The sequence below is a fragment of the Solea solea genome, chromosome 14 (genome assembly GCF_958295425.1).
Source record: "Solea solea chromosome 14, fSolSol10.1, whole genome shotgun sequence".
NCBI classification, from domain to species: Eukaryota; Metazoa; Chordata; class Actinopteri; order Pleuronectiformes; family Soleidae; genus Solea; species Solea solea.
In genome coordinates, this window is record NC_081147.1 from 19,167,818 (window position 1) to 19,193,633 (window position 25,816).

At 43.3% G+C, this 25,816-nt stretch overlaps 2 protein-coding genes across 2 annotated transcripts in view; one reads left to right on the forward strand and one right to left on the reverse strand.

Moving 5' to 3' along the window:
• The window catches only part of mrpl11 (mitochondrial ribosomal protein L11), a 47,436-nt gene that overhangs the window by 11,611 nt on the left and 10,009 nt on the right, over nt 1–25,816 (reverse strand). Inside the window, exon 2 of the mRNA XM_058650481.1 lies at nt 19,676–19,854. Within this exon, the coding sequence (XP_058506464.1) occupies nt 19,676–19,798 (123 nt within the window). The 5' untranslated portion in view covers nt 19,799–19,854. The remainder of the gene's footprint in view (nt 1–19,675; nt 19,855–25,816) is intronic.
• tmem265 (transmembrane protein 265) lies at nt 7,100–14,252 on the forward strand. The gene is made up of 2 exons (XM_058650480.1): nt 7,100–7,480; nt 11,423–14,252. The coding sequence occupies exon 2, from the start codon at nt 11,425–11,427 to the stop codon at nt 12,487–12,489; it is 1,065 nt and encodes a 354-aa protein (XP_058506463.1). The 5' UTR covers nt 7,100–7,480; nt 11,423–11,424; the 3' UTR covers nt 12,490–14,252.

The following is a 25,816-nucleotide window of genomic DNA, read 5'->3' on the forward strand; positions in this document are numbered from 1 at the left end:
ATGACTGAATACATGTTGGTGCCCAGAGCCCAGAGCAACCCAGTGATGAATGAGGCTCCAATTTTCCAGCTCCGGCGAGGGCAACCAGAGCGAAAGCAAAATGGATGGGTGACATTAAGTCAACACCCGGCCAACGCCGCAACGCCGCCGCCTCTGCTCCATTCTTCTTTAGAGCTGAATTCGGTGGCAAAAACTAATAAAGAATGTAATTAACACTGCTGAAATTTTAACCGACCTTCACGTGCCATTGTTCCCAAAGGCAACGCACTGATTGAAGCGTTTGCTTCAGAAAGGAGGGAGAGGAAAGAGGACTCTTTTTTTTTATACAGTTTACCGGACACGTGAGCTTCTATTGCTCCACAACAGCACAAACGATGCCTCGGATTCTAATAATGGAGCTGATGAAGAGTCAGTCATCCTGACACTTTCTCCAATGACAGTTCGGGGCAAGACATTTATTTGAACTTAACGGAGCATAAAGTTCTCAGAGCGTCATCTGCACTAAAGGCTTCCAAAGCACCTGATGAATGCTAATCAGCCGCTCAATCGACACAACGCCACTGCTTCATTAGCGCCTACAGTGCCGCGTGATGCTCGCTGGAATTTCTGTGCATCTGAGAACTAAACAATAAACATTACAATTTCGATGCATCACATGAATCAAAGCAGGTTATAGTTTTTGAGCTGATGTGTGCTATTTGAATTACAATGCCTCTAATGAAATGAAACACTTACATCCCCTAGAGCCGCAGCCAGGCTCAACCTCCCCTCCCCTACAGTGCTTATTAATAGTAATCCCATCCGAAACCACACCATCTCCTCCCTGTGCCTTCCTTCAGTTCACATAAAACAACATAGCAATGCTAAACAAGCGGGGAGGAAGCACCGAAGGAAAGTCTAATTAAATTTGTATTAATATAAAGGCTATGATGTTGTTGGGTACGAGTCAAAAGCAAACCCTCAGGCTCTGCTTCACACGTTCACGTCCCGGTTTCCTTTCCTTCAGTTCAACCCATGGCGGATAATGATCTCTCCCACCGACTCAGACAGTTCTTTCATGCCACACAATGTAGAAAGGGCCTCGCTGACCAGCCGGAGATAATGCCTGATGTTTCTAAAAATGTGCTTAAAGAGGGAAAAAAGAGACATTATATGGAGGCGCTAGACAAAGGAAAAAAGCTTTTCCACGACAGTCCTTCGATGGTGTAACACAAACTTGTATAAACCTTAAAAAAAGACCAAGGAGTTCTAAGAGAAAAAAAGACCTGAGACACGACTCACTTGGGGACAGCAGATAATTTGCCCTGAGCGCCGCAAAAACAATCAAGTATGCACCAGAGACAGGTAATCATATTTTAATTAAGCTGTTCCACAAGAGTCCAGACATCTCATCCTTTGAAGACGACAGCGAAAGCAAGTTATATTTTGGCCTCGGGCTATTTAACAGTTTTACAACAGTAAGTGCAGCGATGGGACCACCACAGCCGTTATTGCAATCAGAATCTTTAAATGAAGCAGAGGGGCTGGTGTGTCATAAACGCAAGGTTCAAGGTTTGCTCGGCCAACCGCCGATGACCTCTGTTTTATCAGAGAGACAGAACCAGAGCTGCATTCTTGCCTGGGCCAAATCTCCAACCCGTCTCACTGGATCTGAGCATCTAATCACCCTCAAGTCCGAGCTGCTGGATAAATCCTCTGTCTCCCTCCATGACTGATTAGAGGCAGAGCGCTCTCCAGTATAAAATGGCTGCAGCCCATCACCCAGAGCTGGGCCTTCCCCGTCGGCTGTGGACAAGGGACATTCAGCCGCGGATCTTCAAAGACTTCTGCGATCCCGGGAACTGGGATTAAATGCTAATCCACTAAAGATATTGCTCGCCATCAAATCTAGCAGCAACAGCAGTGAGGAATTGCTATATGATCCATTCGAGATCAGCGCGGCAGTATTATTGCTCATAATTATGAGCGCAATCAGGCATTTGCAATTAAAATCTGAGAAATGTCCTTTTGATTCAAGCCTTCCACCATATCTCTGCAGTCTTTTTCTTTTTTGACACTCCCTCTGTGCTAATGTGATTGGCCTTTCAGCTTCACTAACTCTTTTTAACAAGATGTAGCACTGGTGTGTGTGTGTGTGTGTGTGAGTGAAGAGGGAAGAGGAGACATGGATGTGAAAGAGGGAGACGGCTGAGGTGTATTAAAGTTGTCTGGATGTGGCCGCCGATCGTGGTCAATATCTAAACAATGACAGCAGGCTGAGGTGAAGAATGAGGGCGAAGCACAGAGAAGGCCACAGGAAGTGCTCATGAATATGGCTGAGTGAGTGTGTATGTTTATGTATGAATACCGAGGCCTCATTTCAATCTGACAAGACCATCAGTTAAGGAGTGGATATCTGTGCATATTAAGCTGTGAGAGAGTGTTGACAGGGAGGAAGAGTTCGCCGCGTGTGGTCCCAGGTGTCTCTGAAAATCTGAAGGAACAAAAAAAAAAAAAAAAAGGAATAAAGAGGAGAGAGAGAGAGAACAAATAAATAAGGGAGAAAATGGAGTAGGAGGAGTTGGAGGGGGAGACTAGGTCAAGGGAAGCACTGTGCCTGTGGAAGTGTGGCACGTATGGAGACCAAGGACACAAGCAAAAGATAAGGTCTTGGGACAGGGGGCAGAATTAATTGCCCCTGGCACAGAAGGTAACTGGATAAATTGCCCTGGGTGGTCGCCACACAGGAAGTCAGCTGCATGGTGACAAAGGTGTTACAGAGGAGATAGGCTGGTGGGAGGCGAGGTTAATTAAACTCCTCAGTGTGAAACCCTCTCATTCATTACCTTCATTATTGTGTCCTTTTAATCTGCTCCAGTGTTGGCATTTTATCACATGCGGCCTATTGTCGCATCATCCACCTGATTAGGTTTCATGTTGAGCCAACACAGAGCAAGAGGCGGAGAAGCAGGACAGCGCTGCAGCGGCGAAATAAAATAAAATAAAAATTCATGCCAGACATGCATTTCACTTGATGTTCCACCCTGGAATCAGTGGATTAGTCTTAAAAGTGGAAAATGAAAACGATTTTCACCCCCGGTTTCTCCAGTGAACTGTGCTGTAGTGCCGCATCAGAGAAGTGAGGAGTCTTGCTTACACGTGCATGAGTGCACAACTGGCGGCATGAACTTAGTTTGGGGAAACAAGACAAAACTTCTCAGCTGTGGTTTTGTGGAGTAAATCTTTGCTTTAAAAACGTCCAGAGTGTAACATTTAAGGAGGCTGAAAGGGAATACACTGCCCATAAATATGCTTATTTAAGTGTGTCATTGCATTAGCCTTGGAATAAGTCACTCACGTGTACTTTAGATCAATACGATTATAACAATGACCCAGAAACCAAGGATTAACCCTCAAAAAGCTTTTCAAATTTTGTGAGGATCAGCCAAAATGTCCCCACACACACACACAGCGCCTCCATATATTCAGTGTTTTTTCTTTCACATTTCATTCACAAGCACTTTGAGGTTAAGTGACTTGCTCAGGTACACTTGGCACTGGCCGAGCATCAAACCTTCAACCTTTTAGGTTGGACGATGACCCACACTACCTAATGAGCCTTTTGTATCTGGTGGCAAAAGAGCCATTTAGTGTTTGAAGGGGGGGGGTGAAGTGAGAGAACGTGACCATGCTGGCGATGGTGGAACAAAATGGATAGCGTTGCGACAAAACATTCCATTTTCAACTCCATTAGGTTCTCCTCACAGTTCTGACAGTGTTGTGCTTTTTGCCACTTCACATGATTAATCACATGTGGAGGGAGGCTGCAGCAAAAAAAACAACCCAAAAAAAACCCACAGGAGCACAAGCTGCACTGCTGCTGAACCTGATTGCTGGAGACGACTAGGTGTAAAGAAAAGAAAAGAAAAATCACAAGATATTCTGACAAGTGGAGGAGACAGACACACAAAAAAGAGAGACTGAAGAGCTGGAGAAAAGTCAGGCAACAAAAATAGTTTGTTTAACAAAGCTCGTGTTGTATTTGTATTCGGAGATAACGGTGCATTTGTAAAGATGTCATTTAAAGCGGAACTTCACGCGAGGTTAGTCACGAATGAACGTCTGTTAACGGGGTCACGACAGCACATGTGAAAATTTTTTGTGGCTCCAGATGAAGCCGCAGAAAATCAAATTAGCATCCCACTGTGAAGCCACGTGAGTCATCAGTTGTGTTTAGTGTGACTTTGTAAATTAAAAAATTGGGAAATTAAGCCTGATTTAAACTCAGTCACTTGGAACATTCAAGCGTTGTGCAACAGAAATGAACAGGAAAAGAATGTCGCTCACCACTTTTGTCCCGAGTTTAGTTTACACTTGTAGAATTTTCTGGTCGTTGAAACCGTCATACAACATCACACGCTGTGATTCATAGTGTAGGTGTTCTACCTTCAGCTGTCAGACCAACACATTTTCTTCCTCTTGTTCTCTTAATTGGTTTAACTTGTGCTCCATTTCTTGCTCTCACGAGAAAATCTAAATCTCGATCAAAGCAAGAAGTATGATCTGCAACGTCTCTGCCGCTAGTAGATCATGGCCATGTGCTGTATATGGGTGCTTTGAATAAATGTTTACAGTCTTTGAACACTGCACATCACTGTGCTCTGAGATTTGTCACCAGTTGCCGTCGACTTACTCATCATTGTGAACTTTATATTGAATCTGCGTGGCCTTCTCTGAGTGTACGCAGATGTACACAGATGTACACACTGGCTATTATTAATCTATAAGGCTCACCTTGGCTTAGTCCCTTCATATGTGCACACTCTTCTTCCTTTCAAGAACTAAAAGCCACTATTCGCTCTCTTCGTTCCAGTGAAGGTCTCCATCTTTCTGTTCCACGTGTTAGAAACAGAGTTAAGAGCGTTCAGCTTTGCCGCTGAAAATGCCTGAAATCATTTCACTTGGAGCGTTTCGTTCTTATTAGACAAAGAGAAACTAGTAAACAGTGCCTGTGTTTTTAATTTATTACTGTGACCTCAATTCCTGCACTTTAAATGTCATGCTAACATTGTTACATTACCGTTTTTGTCAAAATCATTGTTTGTAACCCGTCTCCTATACCTAATCTAATATTTATTATTATTATTATGACGTGTGCTGCTGACCTCTTGGCCAGGTCACCCTTGGAAATGAGATTTCCATCTCAACGGCTTTTTTAACCTGGTTAAATAAAAATAAAATAAATATATATATAATATAATATATATATATATATATAAATATTTATTATAAATATATAATAAATAAATAAATCTCTTCCTACTCAGTTAAACCAACAACCTCCATCATTTATATAAACAAGGACAAAGTAGCACAAATAGAAATCAGAACCAACAAGCAGAAACAAACTGATCAGGAGGATATCATGTAAAACTGAACAAGCTGACTGGAGGGTGTGTGGTCACACAGACTGAAATCTTTCACTATGGGGCATAAATTAAAAACACCATACAACTTGTTAAGTTTTGTCAAGCGAAAATTATCCATAGTGTCAAGCGACAAAGTCTAAATCAGGCTTCACACAGAAGTCAGATGACCTGATCTCTGCTTGTTTTTTGGGGCTATAGTGATTAGGCTAAATCGTATTAGACCATAATGCAAGAGCCAGCAGCTGCTGTTGGAGTAACATCCTGTAGTTGGTAATGCAGGCACCAGATGCCAGTGTGAAGAATTAAAAAGGATCATATCTCTGCTCTGCTGCCCGTGAGACAATATTACAGCAGTGGAATACTCTTAACTCAGGCCTTGCACTCAGGGATGATGGAGTAAGAGTCAAGTGGAGGAAAGCGGGTGAGTGCAGGGACTGAGTCCTCCATGTCAGACGTGTCTGTGGGGGTCAGCCTTGGCTCTGACATGGAGCTTGGCTCACTGTTGATGCCTTTAACATTCTTTCTCGGACAGGCTGTAAGTCCATGTGTGCTTCCAAACTTCCCCAATGATGTCTGCTGCAAAAAGTGATGACTGCACAGTACTGTGGACAGTTTGTCCAGCTGGCTGCCCCTCGCCTTACTCTGCTATAGCCATTGTTCCCCTTCTGTCCTTTTCCCTGCATTGCTTTCCCTCTGTCTCTGTGTCTCTCTCCATGCTGAAAGTGAGCCAGTGTGCAGAGTGACCTTCAACCACACCCACGGGAACAAAAAAAAGGGACAGAAATGAAAAGAAAAATGGGGGAATAGTAGCAGGATAGAGGGAGAAATTGGATAAACATGAGAGAAATAAAAGGGTCGAAGACGAAAAGAAGAGGGAAAAAAACGCACACTGAAGTGAGGAAAATGGAAAATCTCTCTTCTCTTGGAAGCCAGCGGAGCGCAGAGCTGAATCTGACAAGAAAGATGACTCTCCATCCCTTTTCTCCAGTCTGATTAAACCTCTCACTTTAAAATGAAGCCAGCACGCTGAGAGCCACAGAAACCAGGGGAGTTGAAGACTTCTTTTTTTTTGGGCTAAATGTGCTGGCTGAAGTGCCTACAGATCCACTTGAAGAAGCAGGACCTTGAGGACAAGGTGATGCTGTGAAATTCCCCGTCCAAAAACTGCATCTGTGTCTGACAAAGGAAAATAAATGGAATTTTTGAATCAGTAGAGCACACACCCTTTTTTTTCCCCTCCACAGAAAAATTAATTTTCATCCAAATCCGTCTCAGGAACTCCCACTCCTTCTGTGCATTAAGCCAACACAGCGGAGGGATGATGTGCTTGTGTGACTACGACAGTGAGATGACAGAAGGCGGACTAATTAAAGTTGTAACATCTGCCTTCTGAGCGCCAAATGTGTCAACAGGCTACAGGCGTCAGGACAGGGTACATGGTAAATAAGGTTTCTATCCTACTGCCAAACAATGTGATTAATCTTCTGCACCCTGATTACCATTTACCAATGAGTCCACTGTTAAGTGGGTGCTCTGAAATATTCATGATATATTCTTGCAGCCAAACTTCCACAGCTGATGGTGGTGGAGGAGGAGGAGGAGGAGGAAGAAGAGGAGGAGGAGGAGAACAGGAGGAGGGTGGGAGGTCTGGAGTATAGAGCACGTAGCCTGCTTACAAATTAACATCACAAGCCAACTCGGACAGGATGAGTGAGTTTGTGTTCGTCCTCCACCGCTCTGCCCGTGCCATCTTCACGACTGGATCGGTCTCGCGGTCTCCACTTTAACGACTGCATGCGCGTCGCCGCCGACGACGCTGCTGCTCCACTTTTGACCGACTTCGCGCACAGAGGGAGGTAGATCGAGCAGCAGCAGCAGCAGCAAGAGCAGCAGCAGCAGCAGCAGCTCTACGGCTCTCTGCCCTGTGTCAAAAGATAAACAGGCAGCGGCAGAACCCCCCGACACTGCGGGAGGTGACAGATCCAGAATCAGCTCCACCTGCATCAGCCACGCAGCAGCCGAGGGACGGTGGTATCTGCCATGCCAGATCTGCGCGGGGGAGATCTTGATAAGTAAGATCTGTTTTTTTTCATTTCTTCCCTCTTCCTGCAAACTCGGGTCGGGCTTGATGTGGCAGTGGCTGGCGGTGACTTTCTCCTTTCGCAGCCGCACCACGAGCCTCCTGCTGGAGCCCTGACTGTGCACTGTAACAACTGTCAGAACCAGACTTTTATCGCCTCGTCGGCGACAATAAAAGAAAAGCGACTTTATTGGTCTTCGACGGCGCTTAGAAACACCACTTTGCCAGGAGGATCAAGCCCAAGTGCAAGACGAATGGTCTGGGTAACTAAAGCTGAACCTCACTTGAGCCATGCACGGACAGAAAAAAATAAATTAACCTTCTCCTAAAAGCAGTGAGAGCTGCTGGTGGAATCATAGGGCGGTTATGAAACAGGTGGTGCAGAGAAGTGGTTTAATGTGGACATTATTAAATGTCTACATTAAGGCGTCGCAGAACAGGACAGCATGCTGAATGATCAGCACATTTACATGGAGGCAAACAAAGAAAACAAATGTGGCAAACTCTTTCAAAATAAATAAATAAATACATTAAAAAAAAGTCAACATGTGTTTCAGTCATGGAGTCTGGAGAGAGGATTAATTCTGTAGCGCATTATCAGCGACTGCACACTGCCTGCTTTCACATTCATTAATTAGTTTGCACATAATGGCTTAGGTGTTGTCCTGGTGCCCTTGGTGCTCTGGTGCCACCTGTGAAAACCTCAGGGATCTGTCTTTGATCCGCGTTTATGGTGATGAACTGGCTGCTGGGGCTGCAACCACTAATCCATTATTAATTGATTACGAAATAAGTAAATCAACTGTTCTCACTCATTGATTTGAGTGTTACATGCAAATATGTTCTGATTTCTTTGCAAACGAGGCCCTTATCCACATGGAAACAAACAAACAAATCTGTTTCCTTTGTCGTTTTTTAAAACTTCCGCATTAACGTGGCATTGTTTTAGGAAATGTCTTCATCCAAACAGTGCCCAAAATAACTCTAAATGTTGTACATATGCCAGGCCTGTATGTGGCGCTGTAACGCTGCAACACCAGAAACAGAAGAAGTTAAACATGTGCAACCTTAAAAAAAATTTAAAAAAGTTTTATTCAAACATGCAATGTATACGATCACAGAGACAGAATGAACGAAGCCAGGGGAACAGTAGAAAAGAAAGAAAAATAAGTAATCGTAAAGCGAACTGACCAAACAATCTCCGAACACAGGATGTTGACAGTGAATACCAGCACAGCACAGCAATGGGACTACTCCCAAAGTTGTGTGTCTGACAAAAACACAAGTCTGCCGTTTTGAGAAAAAAATACACCTTCAGGGCTCCCAAAATGCCGTTTACGCGTAGGATGAAATGCCGATACAATTAAAAAAAAAAACAAAAAAAACACCATGTCGGATTCACCTACACTTGTTTGTGTGGACAGACAGTCCCTGACCCTTAGAAATCAGAAGAAATCATTTTGGGATTTGGGAAACAAAGAACTATTTTTTGCCATTTTTCTGCCAGAAAATCATTTTTAAATAGAAAATTCAAGGACTGCAATTTCATTGTTAGTTTTCTTTTGAATGTTCACTTCTCATCCATGCAATACATTATATAAAAGTTAATATTTTGATGGCTTCACATGAGGTAGTGTTGTTCAACACCACAGTCAAAACAAATAATTATTTAATAAAGAGATGAATTGCTAATGATGCTAATTGTTAGACGAGCACTGGATGGAGTGACATTAATCTCTGCTTCATGGATTTTTCTCCACATGGAAAATCAGCCAGTGTTAAGTGGGACTTGGTACAGACTTGGCTTCATCTGTGTCAGAGTGTAGGCTGCAGAGTGGAGGACCTTTTCTAGGGTGATTGCAGGGATACTAGTGCACCTGGCTCCCCTTCATTTTTCACTAGTGTCAGATGTGGATTTTTTTCTCCAAGGTAAAACACAACACAAGCTTAAGGCAGTAAAAATAAAAAAAACAAAAAAAAACACCAGCACACCATTACATGTCATCACTCATGCTTACAGTGAAAATAGGTTGTCTCACCTTGTCAACAGCAGTGTCATTTCCTAGACAGGGGGATGATGAATTTGGTCATTATTGACGGGCTGAGTGGACACACGGGCTGTCATTCCAGTCGCTCACTCAGAGCGGAATACAATTACACAGTGCTGAGAGCGAGTCACAACACAAACACGGTGTGACAGGGAGATTTCCAGGGCGAAATTCAAGGAGCAGGTGGAAAAACTTAAGTGGTCGGCCTTCACCCTCACCACCGCAAAGAGGTGTTTGCTCCCAGAGAGAGAGGAAAAAAAAACCCCTCATAGTAATATCCTCTCAATCTGCAGCTCGGTGAAATTTCATTCAATTCTTTAGGGAATGCTAATCAAGTTGCAGTATGCGGTGAGACAAAGGCTTCATAGACAATCGGGTATTATGAAGGCTGGCGTGATCCACGCCTGTCCTCCCACCATACCTCCGAGCGGATTAATCAGTCGAGATCATTCCTTTCTTCATCTCTTTGATTCATCCGTTTCAGAACAAACTCTAATGTCTGGGATATTTCGACGCCCGCAGTGATGAGTGCATTCTGGGTTTTGTGTAGGCCAAGCTAGCTCATGATATGCATGTGTTTCTGTAACTGAGTAGAAGTCACTTTGTATCTGCATTTCAGTCATTTCCTCTTTATCTCTTTCACCCCCTTCTCGCCCTGGGCTTATTTATGAACTATTACCATCTTACAGTAATACTTTATGAGACATGTAGAAAGCCAAAAGGAAGATTAATCTTTCACTTTCCGTCTCATGCTCATTCTCCTTCTCCACACACACACACACACACACACACACACAATCTCAAAAACCCCACTTTCCCCCCCAATAGAGTTCCTCAGCCCTCTTCAGTGTTTCATCCAGAGCTCCTGTTAGTCTTACAGTGAGGAAAGCGATGTGTCTTTCACCAGTGAGACATCAATACACATTTTTTTTCACCAGCACTTTTCTTAGAGGCCACAATCATACTCACAATCCCTCGCTCAATCATGCTCAACTGTTGCCGCAAAGACACATCTGAGGTAGTAATGATTTTATATTATAATGCCATTGATCCAGCCGAGGGGCCGACACCCCCCTCCTCCCCGAGGAGATAAACAGACAGTGCGGCGGGTCTGTGCTGTGCTTTTCGGCTAAATACAACAAACAGATGTTGGTTCGATTATACAGTAAAAGTCAATGATGATTTTTCATGTCGAGATCAATACTGAAGATTGCACCGTCCATGGCTGAGATATGAGGCGCAACATTGAATCAGCCCAACACGGAGACAAATTAGCATTGCCTGCATGCACTCAAGCAGACAAACAGTGTGCACACAAAGACACGAGGCAAACGCACTTCTATACAAATAACAAGTTATCAATATTCATCTCAAATGAGAGGGGAATTTGTGATGATTAAAGGCTGCGGCACAGTATGAGGATAAACATGGCAGCCTATGGAGGCAAAGAAAAGACTTTGACAGGCACCTAGCTGTGCCTGAACACAATTAATTAATAATGAATGAGCAGAGTACAAAAACTAGCAAAGGCAACAATGAACAGAAGAAAGGAGTGGAGGACTTGGGAAAGCCTCCTAATCAAAAGGGAGTAATGTTAGTTAAAATGGAGACTATTTAATTCAAAGAGCTTTTCAGCTTAAGTATCAAGGATGTAGCTTGGGCCAAGGACAAAGGGTGTTCAGTGGTTTCTCAGCAGCCAGTGTCTCAAACCTTAGCAACAAGCACAAACTATTTTACATGTGGGTTTGTATTAGTCACGAAAAACCAGCATGCTCTTATCCATGTCAGTTTTATTGGGGACAGATGGCAGCGTGTGTTTAGTGAAGTTTGAATTTTGTCGATGTAACAGATTTCCCTCGGTGCATCTGTGCATGTGTCTCTTTCAGGCATGGTGCCCACGCCCCAGGTGTGCGTATCAACCCTGGTCACGGTGAGCACAATGGCAGTGGTGGACCTCTACCTTTTGGAGCAGAGCATGCTGGGAGCTCACGGTCCTCCAGGACCTAGCGTGTGGCAGTGTGCGGCTGTGTTGCTAGGCGATGTGGGCTTCCTGCTCGCACTCCGCTTCGTGTCAGTGGGCGTGATGTCCGAGGTGCGGTCACCGCGCCGTGGTTTTGCCAATGCCCTCTGGTTCCTGTTCCTGTCCCTTCTCCAGCTTAAGCTCTTCTTCGTCTGCCATAACTACAGACAGGAACGCCGGCCGCCTGACCCACTGGCCAGGAAGACCCTGACACTGCTGCTCTCCATCTGCCTGCCCTCATTGTTCCTAATTCTGACTGGAGCCGACCACATGACTCCTCAGCGCAGAAAGCAGGAAGTGAGGAGCCGGCTGTTATGGGTGGTCCTGGATCTACTGGATGTACTGGACCTGCAGGCAGGGCTGTGGGAAGTCCAAGGTGGAGCCTCCATGGGTACTGCAGTGTTAGCTGAACAGAAGCTGCCCATCTGGGTCGAGGGCCTGGTCTTCTTCTACTGCTACGCCCTCCTGCTCCTGCTGCCGTGTGTGGCCCTCACGGAGCTTGGGGCCACTGGTCTGCCAGGACAGAGGGGGCCTCGGAAGGAGGCTTTGTACCCATGGCTCAGCTTGGTTACCATCAACATCTTCACCCTGGCCCTGAGAGGCACAGGCATGCTGTGGTACCGGGACCCTCGTGTGTCCACGGTGTTCCTGGGGAAGAACCTACTGGCTCTGGCTGTCAAACTAAGCTCAGCCTGGGAGAGACACAAGCAGGACCGCGCTGCTGCAGGAGCTGGGACTGTGGCTGGAGTGGAACCAGGAGACACGACCCTGCCAAGCCAGAGCTTGGAGGAGGGAGAGGGCCAGGCCCAGGGGAAAGCTCCTCCCTCTCATTATCACACACTGACTGGCTCCCAGAGCCACTCTCTCTCCCACGTCAGCCTGGAGCCAGCAGAGACGCCCTTAGGACCCTCTTTCATCTCCCACGAACTCTAGAGAGTCTCAGTTTGAACACACACGCATGCACAACGACATGTACGCACACCCACACTCACAACTCAGACCAGCCAAGCCAGTATCACATCCAAACAGATAACTCGTATTGAATTTCAGTACAGTATTGATGGGTATAATGCAGAGCTGTGGAAATGCATTTGGCAAGCTCGGCTCTCTGCACATTTTGTTGTGCTAGGGAAAAAACTCAAAATGTGATCTGTGAGAGTGAAATTTTAACACTGTGAACACGAGAGTGTTAAGAATATTCCAGACGTTGAAGTCAAGTGGCGTTTATTCTCGTTTGATCTGGGCACAACCGCCTCAACTGCCACAATCTGCTGAACTCTGTCCTTCACACACACCATCCTCACGTTGTAGTTGTACATTTCTGAATTAATTTAAACGTATTGCTGTAAACCTGACCGCACCAAATCTGCATTAGGGTGAGGGACTGTTCTCTTCAGTTCATTTATTCATTTGTTCATTGTGGAAATATTTGTCAGAACAACACTCTTCTGCAATCATGCCAAAAAACCAACTGTGACCTTTCCGTGTACACTTTCTCCAACACTTCACAGGGAACTTTCACAGAGGAAAAAAATGATACAGAGTAGAGATGATTTATTTTTCCTTCAGTTCAACAGAGGCATGATTTAAAAGCCATCTAGCAGTAAAACTCACTCTACACTGTGCTCCAATATTTTAATGTACATTTCACTGGCTCTAAACCTCTTTGGTGACCCTTTAAATCACAGCCTTCACGTGACCCTGGGTACAATTTTTAATTTGAACACATTTATGAGGCCATAAGATGTAAAACTACCCAGTTTTTTCCCCCTGTAATATTAAAATGCAAAGGACACCGAAACAAATGAATCTGAAAATGTTTTTTTCCCCACTATGTGACGACCTCCCAGATTTATCTTTCCACCCATTTAAGCGCTCCAGTGCCAAGGCTGTGCAACAAAAGTGGAATGGTTTTCATTTTGAACCAAGGTAACAGTAGCTGACTTCACTTATTAGTTCATCTTGTCGGGGAGAGAATGTTAATCAGAGGAATCATTTACTGTGGTGTTTGGCTGGAGTGAAAACCTGCAGACTCTCTGGACCCATGTTCAACCTTTCCTGCCAAACTGGGTTTTTTGGTCTCCTGATAATTTGATTTCAATGCAGAATTTGGACATCAATTAACTAGCTAATCCATCTCGTTTAAGATTTTAGAGAGTCTTATACTTAAACTTTGAATTCTTCACGGAGCAACTCCAGCTCTGCAAAACATCCGAGAGAGATTTAAAACAAACTACAGGTCTATTTCACTACACGGATTACAAAGACAGAATACTACTGTAAAGAATCTCTTTAAATGTTTTGTTAAATTCATGTTTTACCGTCTTGTGTCATCTGTATCTCTAAAAAAAAAAAAACCTTGCCTCAACATTAAATTCCTTTTTTCACTTTAGATGGAGTAAAACTTTTTTAATTCCACATCAACAATTGAAGAGAGCTTTCATTCACAGTTTTGTTAGTATTTGGGTATCATGGGTGTTATGGGTTAGAGCAGCAGGTGTAGTGATTGTTCAGTTCAGTCAAGTGCCTTGTTTCCTCATGGAGCTATGAGCCTCTGGGTTGTCAGAGAGGCGTACACGTTATGTGTACCATACTGGTGCTTGGACATATGCCATGTGTATACTGTGACGTTATTCCACAGCTGTCAGCTACACCTCCAGGACAGAGTGCAAACTAATAAAGTGTTTCATACTCGCCTAGTGTTGACAGTTCATTGGCTATTATGTAGGAGCGTTATTGGCAGTCTGTCGCCCACACATAGGGGGAAAACACAGAAGGAGTCGGTTCATATTATTCAAGGCCAAGGGGCTTTAGAGATAAATGACTGCCTCACACGAAAGTCAATCAAATTCAACTCTGCCGCCACGGAAAATTGCATGTTTTTAAGGTTCTTCTGCTATTGAACACAGTGAAGTGAAGGGAAAACGCCGCACATATTCAAAACGGAAGCAGCACACTCTTTGCTACGCAGAGTAGTATGCTGATGAGACGGCGTCATTCATCATAATTACGCCCGCGGCCACATCGGCTCCATCAGCCCAGATCCTCTCGGAGCACTCTTTATGTGTGCTGTCGCGTTCCGTCTTTAACGTTGAGGGAGAGTGAAGTCTTGATGTGGTACCGGGGTGCATGTGAAGGAGTTGCATTAAGTGTGTGTGTGTGTGTGTGTATGCGACGCTTTTAAGAGTGAACTGGCTTTTTGCTCACAGCGGCTGTGAATGCACATTCCTCGGCCTCTCCTCTAAGATTTAATGGTCCTATTAATTGAAATTGGGGCCATTTGTCAAAATGCACACTTATTCTCACTGCTTTATGCTTGATTTACAGACTGTATTTACAGGACGTATTAAGACTAATGTACACACTCAGCCCCCAAAACAAATTCATTTAAAGTTTCAGTGGGGAATTTCTTTTAGCTTCAGAGAGACTTTTTAAGGGGGAAAAAAAAAACACTGAGGGAAACCAGTGTAGTAGACAGCATTCAAGCCTCGTCTACCCCCACCCCCCCCTTCATCTCCTCCTCCATTGCTCTCTCTCTACATTTCAAACACACACATTCTGGATGCACTCCCTGTTGGGCAACATCTCATATTTCTATTATACTAAAAGCAGTGACTGCATAGGCAGCAGCCTTGGTAATGGCAAGCTCCTAGAATTTGTTACACCTGTTAAGCTCTAGATACAATGCTCAGCGTTTTCCCTCAGCTCCCACCCACCGTCAGAACCTTCTCCTGAAGAAGAGCAAAGCCACTTTCTTCTATAGTGCCGTCTATTCTTCTCCATTCACCCGTGTTAATTGCACTCGGCTTCTTCTTCTCCCATACCAAAGATGTCAGTGTCGGTCTCTCTTTTCGGTTTCTTGTCCCTTCTTTTATTTCTCTCATTTGTTTCATTTGCCCTGCAGGCGACGAGCAGCCTACCTCTGTAGACTTTGTGTGTCAGGGGTGGTTAGTCAGAGAGGAGGGGGGGGGGAATGCTTCGAGAAGGCTGGTTAAGAGTAAAGGGCTGGGCCATTGCCTAAAGTGGTGCGGCTGCCGACTGCCATTTATTTATTGCTCGCCATGTGTGTGTTTGACGGGGCATGCGAGGCGAGAAACAAACACGCACACAACTCGCTGCCCCCCCCCCCCCCCAAACATCCCAAACATTCCAGAACCCTTTACACAAACATACGGCTTTGTTTTTGCTCGGTTGAGCACTTGGTTACGAACCATCTCAACTCATTACACCTGATGCGGTGACAGTGACAGTGTGCCTACGAGCTCACACCCACCAGTCTGCCAGCAGGAGCCACACTTAGCAGACAGATGTCTAAATCATTCATCATAACACACACACACACACACACACTCACACACACGCACACACGCCATCAGGACCCCGAGCTTTTGAGGAAAGAACTTCAAAGACAGTTCTGCAAGAAAGAAAAGATGCAAAAAAAATAAAATGTGGGACTCTTATGATATGCAATGCCATACTGAAGACTTACTAACGCACCCCAATACTGGCCTCACATGTCAAAGTCATAATTGCTGCTGAAATACAAATGGTTGAACTGATCTGAGGAGTTGCCGCTGTTTTACATCACTAATTACTTTACAGAAGTTATGGAAATATTTACCAGGAAAACCACAGAAAGAGACACCCTCTGATGCTAGTTATGGGTAATGGGACATTTTGGAAAAAAAACATCTAAAGTATTTTAAGGACTGAAGATGACGCATTCTTGTTACAGCTAGTAAACAACATTTTAATTCCTTCTACAACTGTGTCTCATCGTGTGTTACTTACTATATACTATATTAATAATCTGAGTATGCAAAGTAGCTGTCAGATGAAAGGGTGAGGCTAAAAGCACAAAAAAAAGCATAAACTGAATGCACTTACATAGTCATTTCCTGTCTGTCGACCACTCAATGTTTGTCTCGTGTATTTATTCAATAAAACATATACATAAACAAAATCACACACTCCCGACGATGCAGTATTTGGTGCAGTTATGGGGTTTCAGCGTGTCATACAAGGACAATTCAACGCAGGATGGAACCAAGAAAACCTCTGATCATTAGGTTGCTCTCCCCCAGTGCGAGTGGGTGGACAGTTGTTAGCTAAAGCTCTTTAAATGGCAGACGTTTGTTTTTGCACTGCACCTACATAGAGGGTAATGAAATCAAAAACAAGGACAGTAAAGAAAAGGAAAATGTGGAGACTAAAGGAGAGAATACAATGTTGCTGATAATATCTGAGCTGGACATGTTTGTCTGGTGAACCAGACCACAGAAACAATCACAATGTGTACCCAGAGTTAGTAAATATCCAGCACACTCAGTCTGCGTGTTATCAAGAGCTGTCACATATTTCACTTTTTTTCCCCCCAAAATGATCAAATTTCAACCCTAGCCTCTTTGAGACATGAGGCAGAAAGGTCTGATTCAGAATGACATGAAAACCCAACACTTTTTTTTAGGGAGAATATTGCACAACCTCCAACACACCAGTCACTCTGACGAGTTTTCTATGATGTGAGGAACACAAAGGATTGTTTAAAAATGCATGATTGCCATTGTTTCAGTTTTCATGCATGCACGTTGGTGGCTGCCATCAAAGAAATACGCTCCCGTCAATCACGGTTATTGATTTTCTCTCTCCTTTTTTATGAAAGGTGTTCTTGTCTACCGTGTTACAAGTTTACAACGGCCTCTGTTATGCAAAGTTAGGCAACGGAGCATACTTTGTCAGTCATATTTCAAAGTTACCGAGGCACAGATGGCTATGAAATTGCCAAGAAAGAAAAAAAAACACTACGACCTCTGGAGTCAATGGATGAGTGACACGATGACATGGTGGCAAGTTTCTTTCTGCTTCAGGTCTGACATTTCCCAGAGTCGCTCAAGGAGACAAGATTTAGCTGAGCCTCAGATGTCATCAGTAAAAATCCAAAAATCAATTACACGTCTAACTAGTAAACACTGCAGAGATGGCACAACTGGCACACTTTGCAGCAATAATACTGGCTGCTGTCTCTGAGCCGGAAAATAAAACCTGCAACAGCATGAGGATAAAGTCGGTGTCACACGGCGTCTTTAGGTTGATGAAACATAATCAAACAGGCCAGCAGACAAGTAACGCATGCCGTAGACCTATTATAAGTGACGACAACAAGCAGAATCATAAATCTCTTTTGTCACGATCTTAGAAAATGGGAGTTCAATGAATTCAATCAGCTGCTTTTGGAAACTGTATCACAAACGAGGTAAAACTAAATTACTTTATTATCATACGTAAAAGTGAAAAGAAAACACTTGGATGGGAATAAAAGGGGGGACATTTTAAATGTGGCAAAGCTGAAATGTCAAATATATGACAAAAAAATCAATGTCAATTGATCAGTAGTTCCGCTTATGCAATAATGCCAAGGGGGTCATGTTACCAGCTTCTCAATTGTTTTGTCTGGTTTATTAAGGGCTGCAGCTAATGCTTATTTCCATAATCGATGAATTAGCCAATGATTTTCTCAACTTATTTATTACTTATTTGGTCCATAAGATGTTAAAAAATGTTGATAGGTGTTTACCAAACCTTGAAATGATGACGCTCTTAAATGTCTTGTTTCATCCACAGACCATAATGGTTCAGTTTTAATGACTTCTGCATTATATGGAGCAAAGAAACCAAGGGAAAAAAATTCTAATTGAAAAAGCTCAAAAACCAAAGAGCTTGGTGTAAATATTAATACAGTAATCAGTTATTCGATTCATTGTCGCAGCCCTTATCATTTTTAACTGAATATATTGAAAGAATTGCAAATTTGCCAATAAAAACTAACATTATCCTAAATAAAAAAGAGAAATGATAACAAGTTTAGGGGGAAAAAAAGGTTAGAGAAATGTGTTAAAAATTAACCTAAAATGAATATGAGTCATTTCAGGCGTGAAATTGAAGTTCCAGTTTCCAAGCGTTTGTCAGTTTTACAGCAATTAACCGATTATACTTTACATTTCATTCAGTAACAGATACAGTAAAATAACTATGACATTCTCCTTTCTGACATTTGTTATTTCCTGATATAATCACATGTACATCCCTTCCCTGCCAGTTCTGTTCACTCCTCTACTCTCCTGTGGCTGTTAGTGTGTGTGTGTGGTCATTAAGTCACAAAGATGAATTAACTGTGAGAACTGATTTGCTTTCCAAGCGTGCGACAGCATCCAAGGCTGATGAGCACTGTCCATTAAAGCGGCTAACTGGATCATTTGTATGTAGAGATCGAGCCCCGGATTTTATCCATTCAATCTTGCAAGGGACAATCATACTTTAATGGACAAATGAACACTAAATCAGGAGCAGATGGCAACTTTATGGTGTAAAATAAAATATAAATTTTCAAGTAAAATAAAAAGTATATTCCTGTGATTAGGAACAAAGATAAGGTCAATGAGCAGGTAGTTAATTTGGCATTAAACCATTTTAAACACAAACCTTTGTTATCTTTTCATCCACTCACTCCAAATCATCTTTGCCCTGTTTAATATGCATGAAGTCTGCCGACTTATTATATTAATGCATAAGCCGATACAGTAATTCCTCCGGTTGGAAATGGCATAGGTGCTCAAGAACGAACAAGACATCCTCGGCCGTGTCTCTCTGGAGAAATGAAAGCACGGAGAGACACAAAGGAATTTAGACGAAACCTTCACAGGTTTCGATCCCATTATATCAACCGGCTTGTCAAGTGTGAAGCTAACGTGTATGGACAGCTGCTACGGACCGAGGTGTTGGTGTCCCTGGGGACAGTGAGAAAGGCAGTGGCAGACTGAGGCAGAGTGTGGCACCCACCTGCACACTGGTGCTGTGCGACTAGAATAAGAATATATAGAGACATAGAGTGCTATGGGAGGAGATGGAAGTGGTGGTGCAGATGTATGAGGTGGTGAGTGATGGGAGAGAGAGAAAGGCATCCGTGTGAGGTGAAGGATCGGGTTGTCGCACGGTTAATGAGAGGTGTATAACAGGTCAGTCGATAAAATGAAGCCCTGCTTTAGCCATTAGGTGAAAACACTGATTACGTGGCATGAACAAATGGAACATGAGGTGAAATCGTAAGCAAGTAATCAGTTACCTGTCCCAGAATGGGGCCCAGTGGAGGTCCTGGGGAAGCTTGCCCTGACCTCACGATAGCCCGGATTATGCCGCCTGTGTCCAACTTCTTCACAGCCTTGGCTGCCTTGGAGATCTTTGACATCCTGGACTGCGTGTGAAACCTTAAATCTGCCTCCGAGTCGACCGAGAATCCATTCACTGCAAACACAGAAGCAAACAAATTAGGCTCTCAAGCATTCACAGTTGAAACAAATCACTTACACACCATGCTCATTAAAAGATCATACACTCAAGTCAATGCCGATGGCCACGGGCAAAACCTGTGTCTTTCAATTCTGCGGTGGGCAAGTAATTAAAAAAAAATCTTTGCCTTCGATTGGCTTAGTGAGAGCCACTTTCCTGAAGGTGTTTTTCCTCATGAGTGTGAATCAGCAGCTCGGTGACAGGATCACCATGTTGAAGAGCCCCAAAAACTGGCAGGATTTAAAACTTCTCTCTGAGAAGCTATGGGAAGCATGCCAAAACGACTCTGTCACCACACCTCTGTTTCTAATGTGTCACAGCTAAATCCCCCCGGTGCTGCAGCAGAGCTTCTTCTGCACCAGTAGAAGTCAAGAGTCAAGGGCAGGAAAAAGGATAAGTACTTGTACACAAAGGAGGGGTGCAAGTGTCATTCGCAGATGGGAACATAAAGAGGGCTCGGCTTTTTCATTCCACCTTAAAAATGCATTTGCCAAATCAGGAGTCAATTAGTGGAGTGCAGAGAATGGCCCGAACTCCTGGCCTTTCTCTTGGGAAGCAGAACACATAAAAGCAGGCCTATAATCCTCTGCTGGAATAAAAGTGATACTGACACGGCTCTAAAAGGGAAAAAAGGAGAAGAAAAAAGATCAATGACTGGAGCCAAGGGACAAATACAAGTTTTAAGGTTGAGCCTTGTGATTCAGGGGAACCCTGCATTCAATAAAAATAAGTACTTGAGGGGAGAGAGGACGTCCAGCAATGATTCATTGTAGGCAACAGAGGGTATCCAATTAGATCAACAGAATAGACAGTACCAAAAAGATATATGGGACCTCATGCTGCTTTGGAGCAACAAATGGGGAGAAACTGCTCCCAAGAAGAGTTGTGATTACATTGGCGCTGCTGATGATCCGGCATCTGTTAAGAGTGCGGCCACCATGAGGGAATAGTAGTCAGGGCATTTTGGTGATACGCATACTCCAAATAAAAGTCTAAAATAGAGTCCATTTAGTTTGAAACCACTCAATAGCCTTAGTCTTTAAAATGCAACTCACATACACCACTACTTTCACCCAATGCGCTTAGCTACTTCATTGTAAAAAAAATAAAAATTAAATGAATGAAAATGAATAGATTGTGTTGATCGGATCACATAGGTTTCAGAGCGATTTAGATTTAATACACACTGGTCTGCATTCTCTAAGTGAGAGAATCCACTTCTGTTATCAAACAGTGACAGAAATACTCAGGAATCCCTGATGGGAAAGCTGCAGAATAATAAATAAAAGAACATCTTTTTAGGTGTGTGTCTGTGTGTGTACTATTCATCCAGAGAGACAGGGTTTAACTGGAGTTTTGCGGCTGTGTGGGAAAAAAACAATAAGGGCCAGCATCCAATGTTGGGTTTAATTCCAATTTGGGGCAAAGGGAATAACAATTCCGAGTGTGGAAATGACAACGTTGTGCTTTAATGCACCGCAACTCCAATCTAGGTTGGGGGTATGAATAATGAAATCACAGTTCCCTCACAAAATGAAATCACACATCATCACAAGGCCCGCGCAGTGAACACTGAAGAAGAATTGACCTACATTAGGTTTAGCAACTGCACTGACAGTACATTTCATGTGGCTGGAATTTACATTAGATTCAAGGAATAAAGCGGCATTAAAAAAACTGTGCCGTGGAGGAAACGCGGCTCAAGCGTCAGTCGGCGCTGGGTTAATGTTTTGCTGTGAATAATCAAATCAAAGCTGCAGTAATTTAGAGGAACAGAGACAATTTTGAGCTGCTCTTTAGGCTGAATATTCCATTCCAATGGCAATTACTGGCAACAGGCACGCTGATAATAAAGGAGTACAAAGAAAGAGCAATTTGTCCGTGGCTATGAAGACTCGTGGCGTAAAAGCACTTTGTTAAAACATTCCTGATAAATGCCGCACTACAAAACCAGCATTTAAATTACTACCCAATAAAGAAGGGCCATGTGGGTTGTAAAAGAACCACTGCAAATTTTCTTCAGCCAATGTCTTTCCTCCACTAAAAAACATCAAGTTAGAACCATTTCTCCTCCAACTATGTGGTTATCACATCGCCTACCACAAACAGCATCTAAACTCTGACGGTTCTTCTCAGTCTGTCTTGGAAATGTGGACGTTTTCAAGCATCCATTCGTGCTGCCTGTCAAAGTATCAGCGGTGGGAACAAAACGCCTCAACAGCAATAAACACGTCAATAAAACCGAGCACACGGGAGAAAAGCTGGAGAAAAATAACACCCGTCAGGATAATATGCAAGTCTAGATACACTGTTGTGAAAAGATAATCTGAAATTAGACTCACCGTTTAAATTTTCATTAAATTTTATCACCCATTCATTAGAATGTGTCTGCAGAAATTCTCAGGCTTTTTCACAGAAGAGTAACAGCAGGTTCTGTCTTGTTGTGCTTCACCATAATTAGAATTGACTGCACTTCAAGGATTAAAGTTTTGATTAAAGAAATTAATCAGTTGGCTATTAAAAATGTGGACTTAATTGCACTTGAGTGACCCACCGCTGTTTGTTGTTTAGCCTATTAGGCTCTCTTTAGTCTTCATTTAAAAGACAGACGCCAGCCAACAACATCAGTGACGCTCCCAAACCTCATGTTTACTCACAAATCAAGGTTAGAGAAAACAATCTGATAAAAGATCTCTTTGGATTTAAAGTCCCAGTCCTTCTTCCACATACTGACGTTATCTACGCCAAAAGGAAACCAGATATTTTTTTAACTGCAGCATGAAAAAAATAAAGGGAGGAAACTAATTTATGACTAGGCCTTGTACATAACACAGAACTAGGTCTGATTAAATTTTAACATATTATGTTCCCAACTTGTCTTCATATCTCTAAATTCCAATATTGTTTGTAATGGCACCAGTTTTGTTTTGCTGCACACAATTAAGAACGAGGCACAATATTGTCATCATAAAATAAAGATTTACTGAAGCATACATGCTGTGCTCATCTGTTAACTCTGTGTGCATAAAAGCTGTTTCACCTTTCATTTCTGCTGGTTTGTGTTTCCCTACAGCATCTACATCCCCCCCAACCCTGAAAGTCAAGTCCGCCGCATTTCAGCTAATACTGCTGACTCGTGCTTTGTAAGATGAATTGTAATATGTAGGACTGAGAACATACAGTACAGTCATTACACCCAGAAGATGAATCATAATAAGGTTGGTGATCCCCCTGACTTTTCATTTAGAGCCACGGGCAGGTCAAACACATCTATACATCTACCTGCTGGGAGAGTACAACATTTTGCACAGATGCTTATTGTTCCCACAATGAAATCCAATGTCTCCAGTGTTCCCCTGACTTTTCATTTTGTGCAGAGGAGTCAAATTCAGTTTCACTAAGAGCCAAACTGGGAAATAAGGCTCTCTCACACAGCGAGAGAGAGAGAGGGAGAGGGAGAGAGAGAGAGCGAGGCACGAAAACTCCTTCATCATATCGTTGAATGTGCTTATTTTCCATATTCCATAGTTCAGTTGAGAGAGATGGTAATCCAAACGCAGATGGTAAACCTGACAGGAGGCCCACTACGGATGGCAGGGTGCAAGAATCAACCTGAACAAAACTGCAAGATTTGCACCATGGCAAATGGTGTGAACTCTATACAAACGCAGGGAAATGGAAAGGTGCAACATCCATGTCCTCGGTGTCGCCAAAACCCATTGGACTGGCACATGATTCAACACGGCAGGAGGAGAGCTGGTCACACACTCAGGACTAAGCAGAGGCTTAGAGCAGTAAATGAGAGACTCCTATTTATGCATATCATGGCTTGCCCTTTCAACATCTCTATCATATTTCCGTGATGGAAGAAACTGCCAGCTGCTACCACAAAATTAAATGTATGCCTTGGAGTCACATGAACAGCTCTCCAGTCTCCAGAGGTGGTGTGGAAAGATAGAGCCTTTACGATAACCACCAAATTGAAAGTGCTGCAAACTCTGGCGTGGCCTGTGGCAACCTACGACTGCGGGGCCTGGACTCGCCATGCCAGTGACATCCAGAAGATTCAGGCCTTTTGAGATGAAATGTTACAGGAAGCTACTTTGCATCAGCTGAACTGCACATCGCACAAACAACTCTGTACTCGAGAAGCTGGGACTGTAAAGAACTAGATCTGCAACTAACGATTATTCTTCATAATCGATGAATCTACCGATTATTCGAGTATTTGTTTGGTCTATAAAATGTCAGAAAATGTTGATTAGTGTTTCCCAAACCTCAAAATGTTCTCAGATGTCTTTCAGTTTGAATTTCTTTGTCAAATGGAGCAATGAAACCAGAAAATATTCACACTTAAGAAGCTTGTTTTGATCATTAAAAAACACCCAAACAGATTAATCGATTATCAAAATAGATGTAGAATCTTTGCAGCCACAGAAAGAACACTTGTACTTTGGCCATGTCAGCAGGGCACAGAACATTTCTACACACACATTCTGCAAGGGATCATCAGTGGTAGAGGGAGCCACGGGAGACTACGTAGGAGGTGGGACAAGGATGTTCATGAAAAAAATAATTCTCCAAATGCACCCACACAGCTAGAAACAGGAGGGTTTGGAAGCGACCATAGCTCCAGACCCTCAAGCAAATGAGGATGGGACTAGGTAAGGTGAGTCAAGAACCTCAACAAGCGAGAAATAGTCATCAAAAACGTTGCTACGTCAACATATATTCAGGCAAATTAATGCCTATTGCCGTCCCTTCTTAATGGAATGGTAAATGGACTACATTCATATAACACTTAACGACCACTCCAAACACTTAACATTACAGATGACATTCACCCATTCACACACACGTTCATATAAAACTTCAGTGGCTGGCACAGCTGTCAAGGGTAATTTATAAGTATGCTGCCACACAACCAACTCATTTGATGAGTCTCAATATGAAAACTAATTTTTTTTTTTTTTTAACTATTTACTCTAAACAAACCCAGATGGAGCCTTTTTTTCGCAGAATAAATCTTGACAAATCAAGTTTGGCATGATGTGCAGCCGCACAAATTGATCTACTTCCAGACACCTGACATCTTGTCTTTCCTGCACGTTCATCAGTTCTTGGCTTAACATCTTGAACTGTGGCCACTGCCGGATTAGAGGCAGGCTGTTTGTGGGAGGAATTGTTGATCTTCATTACAGACAACATTTGTTCAGACCAGAGCTGTGACATCATGTTTGCCTACAGCACTGACTTTCCATTCCGGTGCCATTCTATGTTAGCAAAGCTTGCTAACTTGACGCAGAGGAGATGCACCCGTCTGTTTGACTTGGCACGCGTGCGATGCTGTGCAGACCAGAGCAGCAGCTTGTCCCGTCCAAAATGTGTTGACAATCTACACGGATATAAGGCCGGATCAAAATGTGCAAGGGCCTGGAATCTGGGCGAAAGCCTCGAGTTTATGTGAGATTTACTGCCTCCACGAGGTTGACATTTGAAGTTTTCAGTTTGATGTATTGTGATTACATTAGGTATAGATGTTCATACACCTTGGTTGACATCAAACTTTTCAAGGACAAATTTGCTCAAATTCAAGCACCAAATGTGCTGACACAGCTCGAGATGGAAGGGCAACCTGTAAGAGCCGCTTCGCCCACTTTTATTGATTTGCAGCATGGTCTGCATCTGGCCAAGTGATTGTCCTTGGAATCTTAGTCAAACCAGTCTTTGTAATTTTCTTTGGTGAGGCAGAGATCTAGGAATTTGCATTTCCCAGGCATCGCGTCATTGTGTGCTCTCTTTTTCTGCACGGAATCTCACGACAAGGGCGGAGAGAGAGTGTACAGTGTCCACAACACTGCTAGTAGAGCTGCAACTAACGTTTATTTTCATAATCGATTAATCCGTCGATTATTTT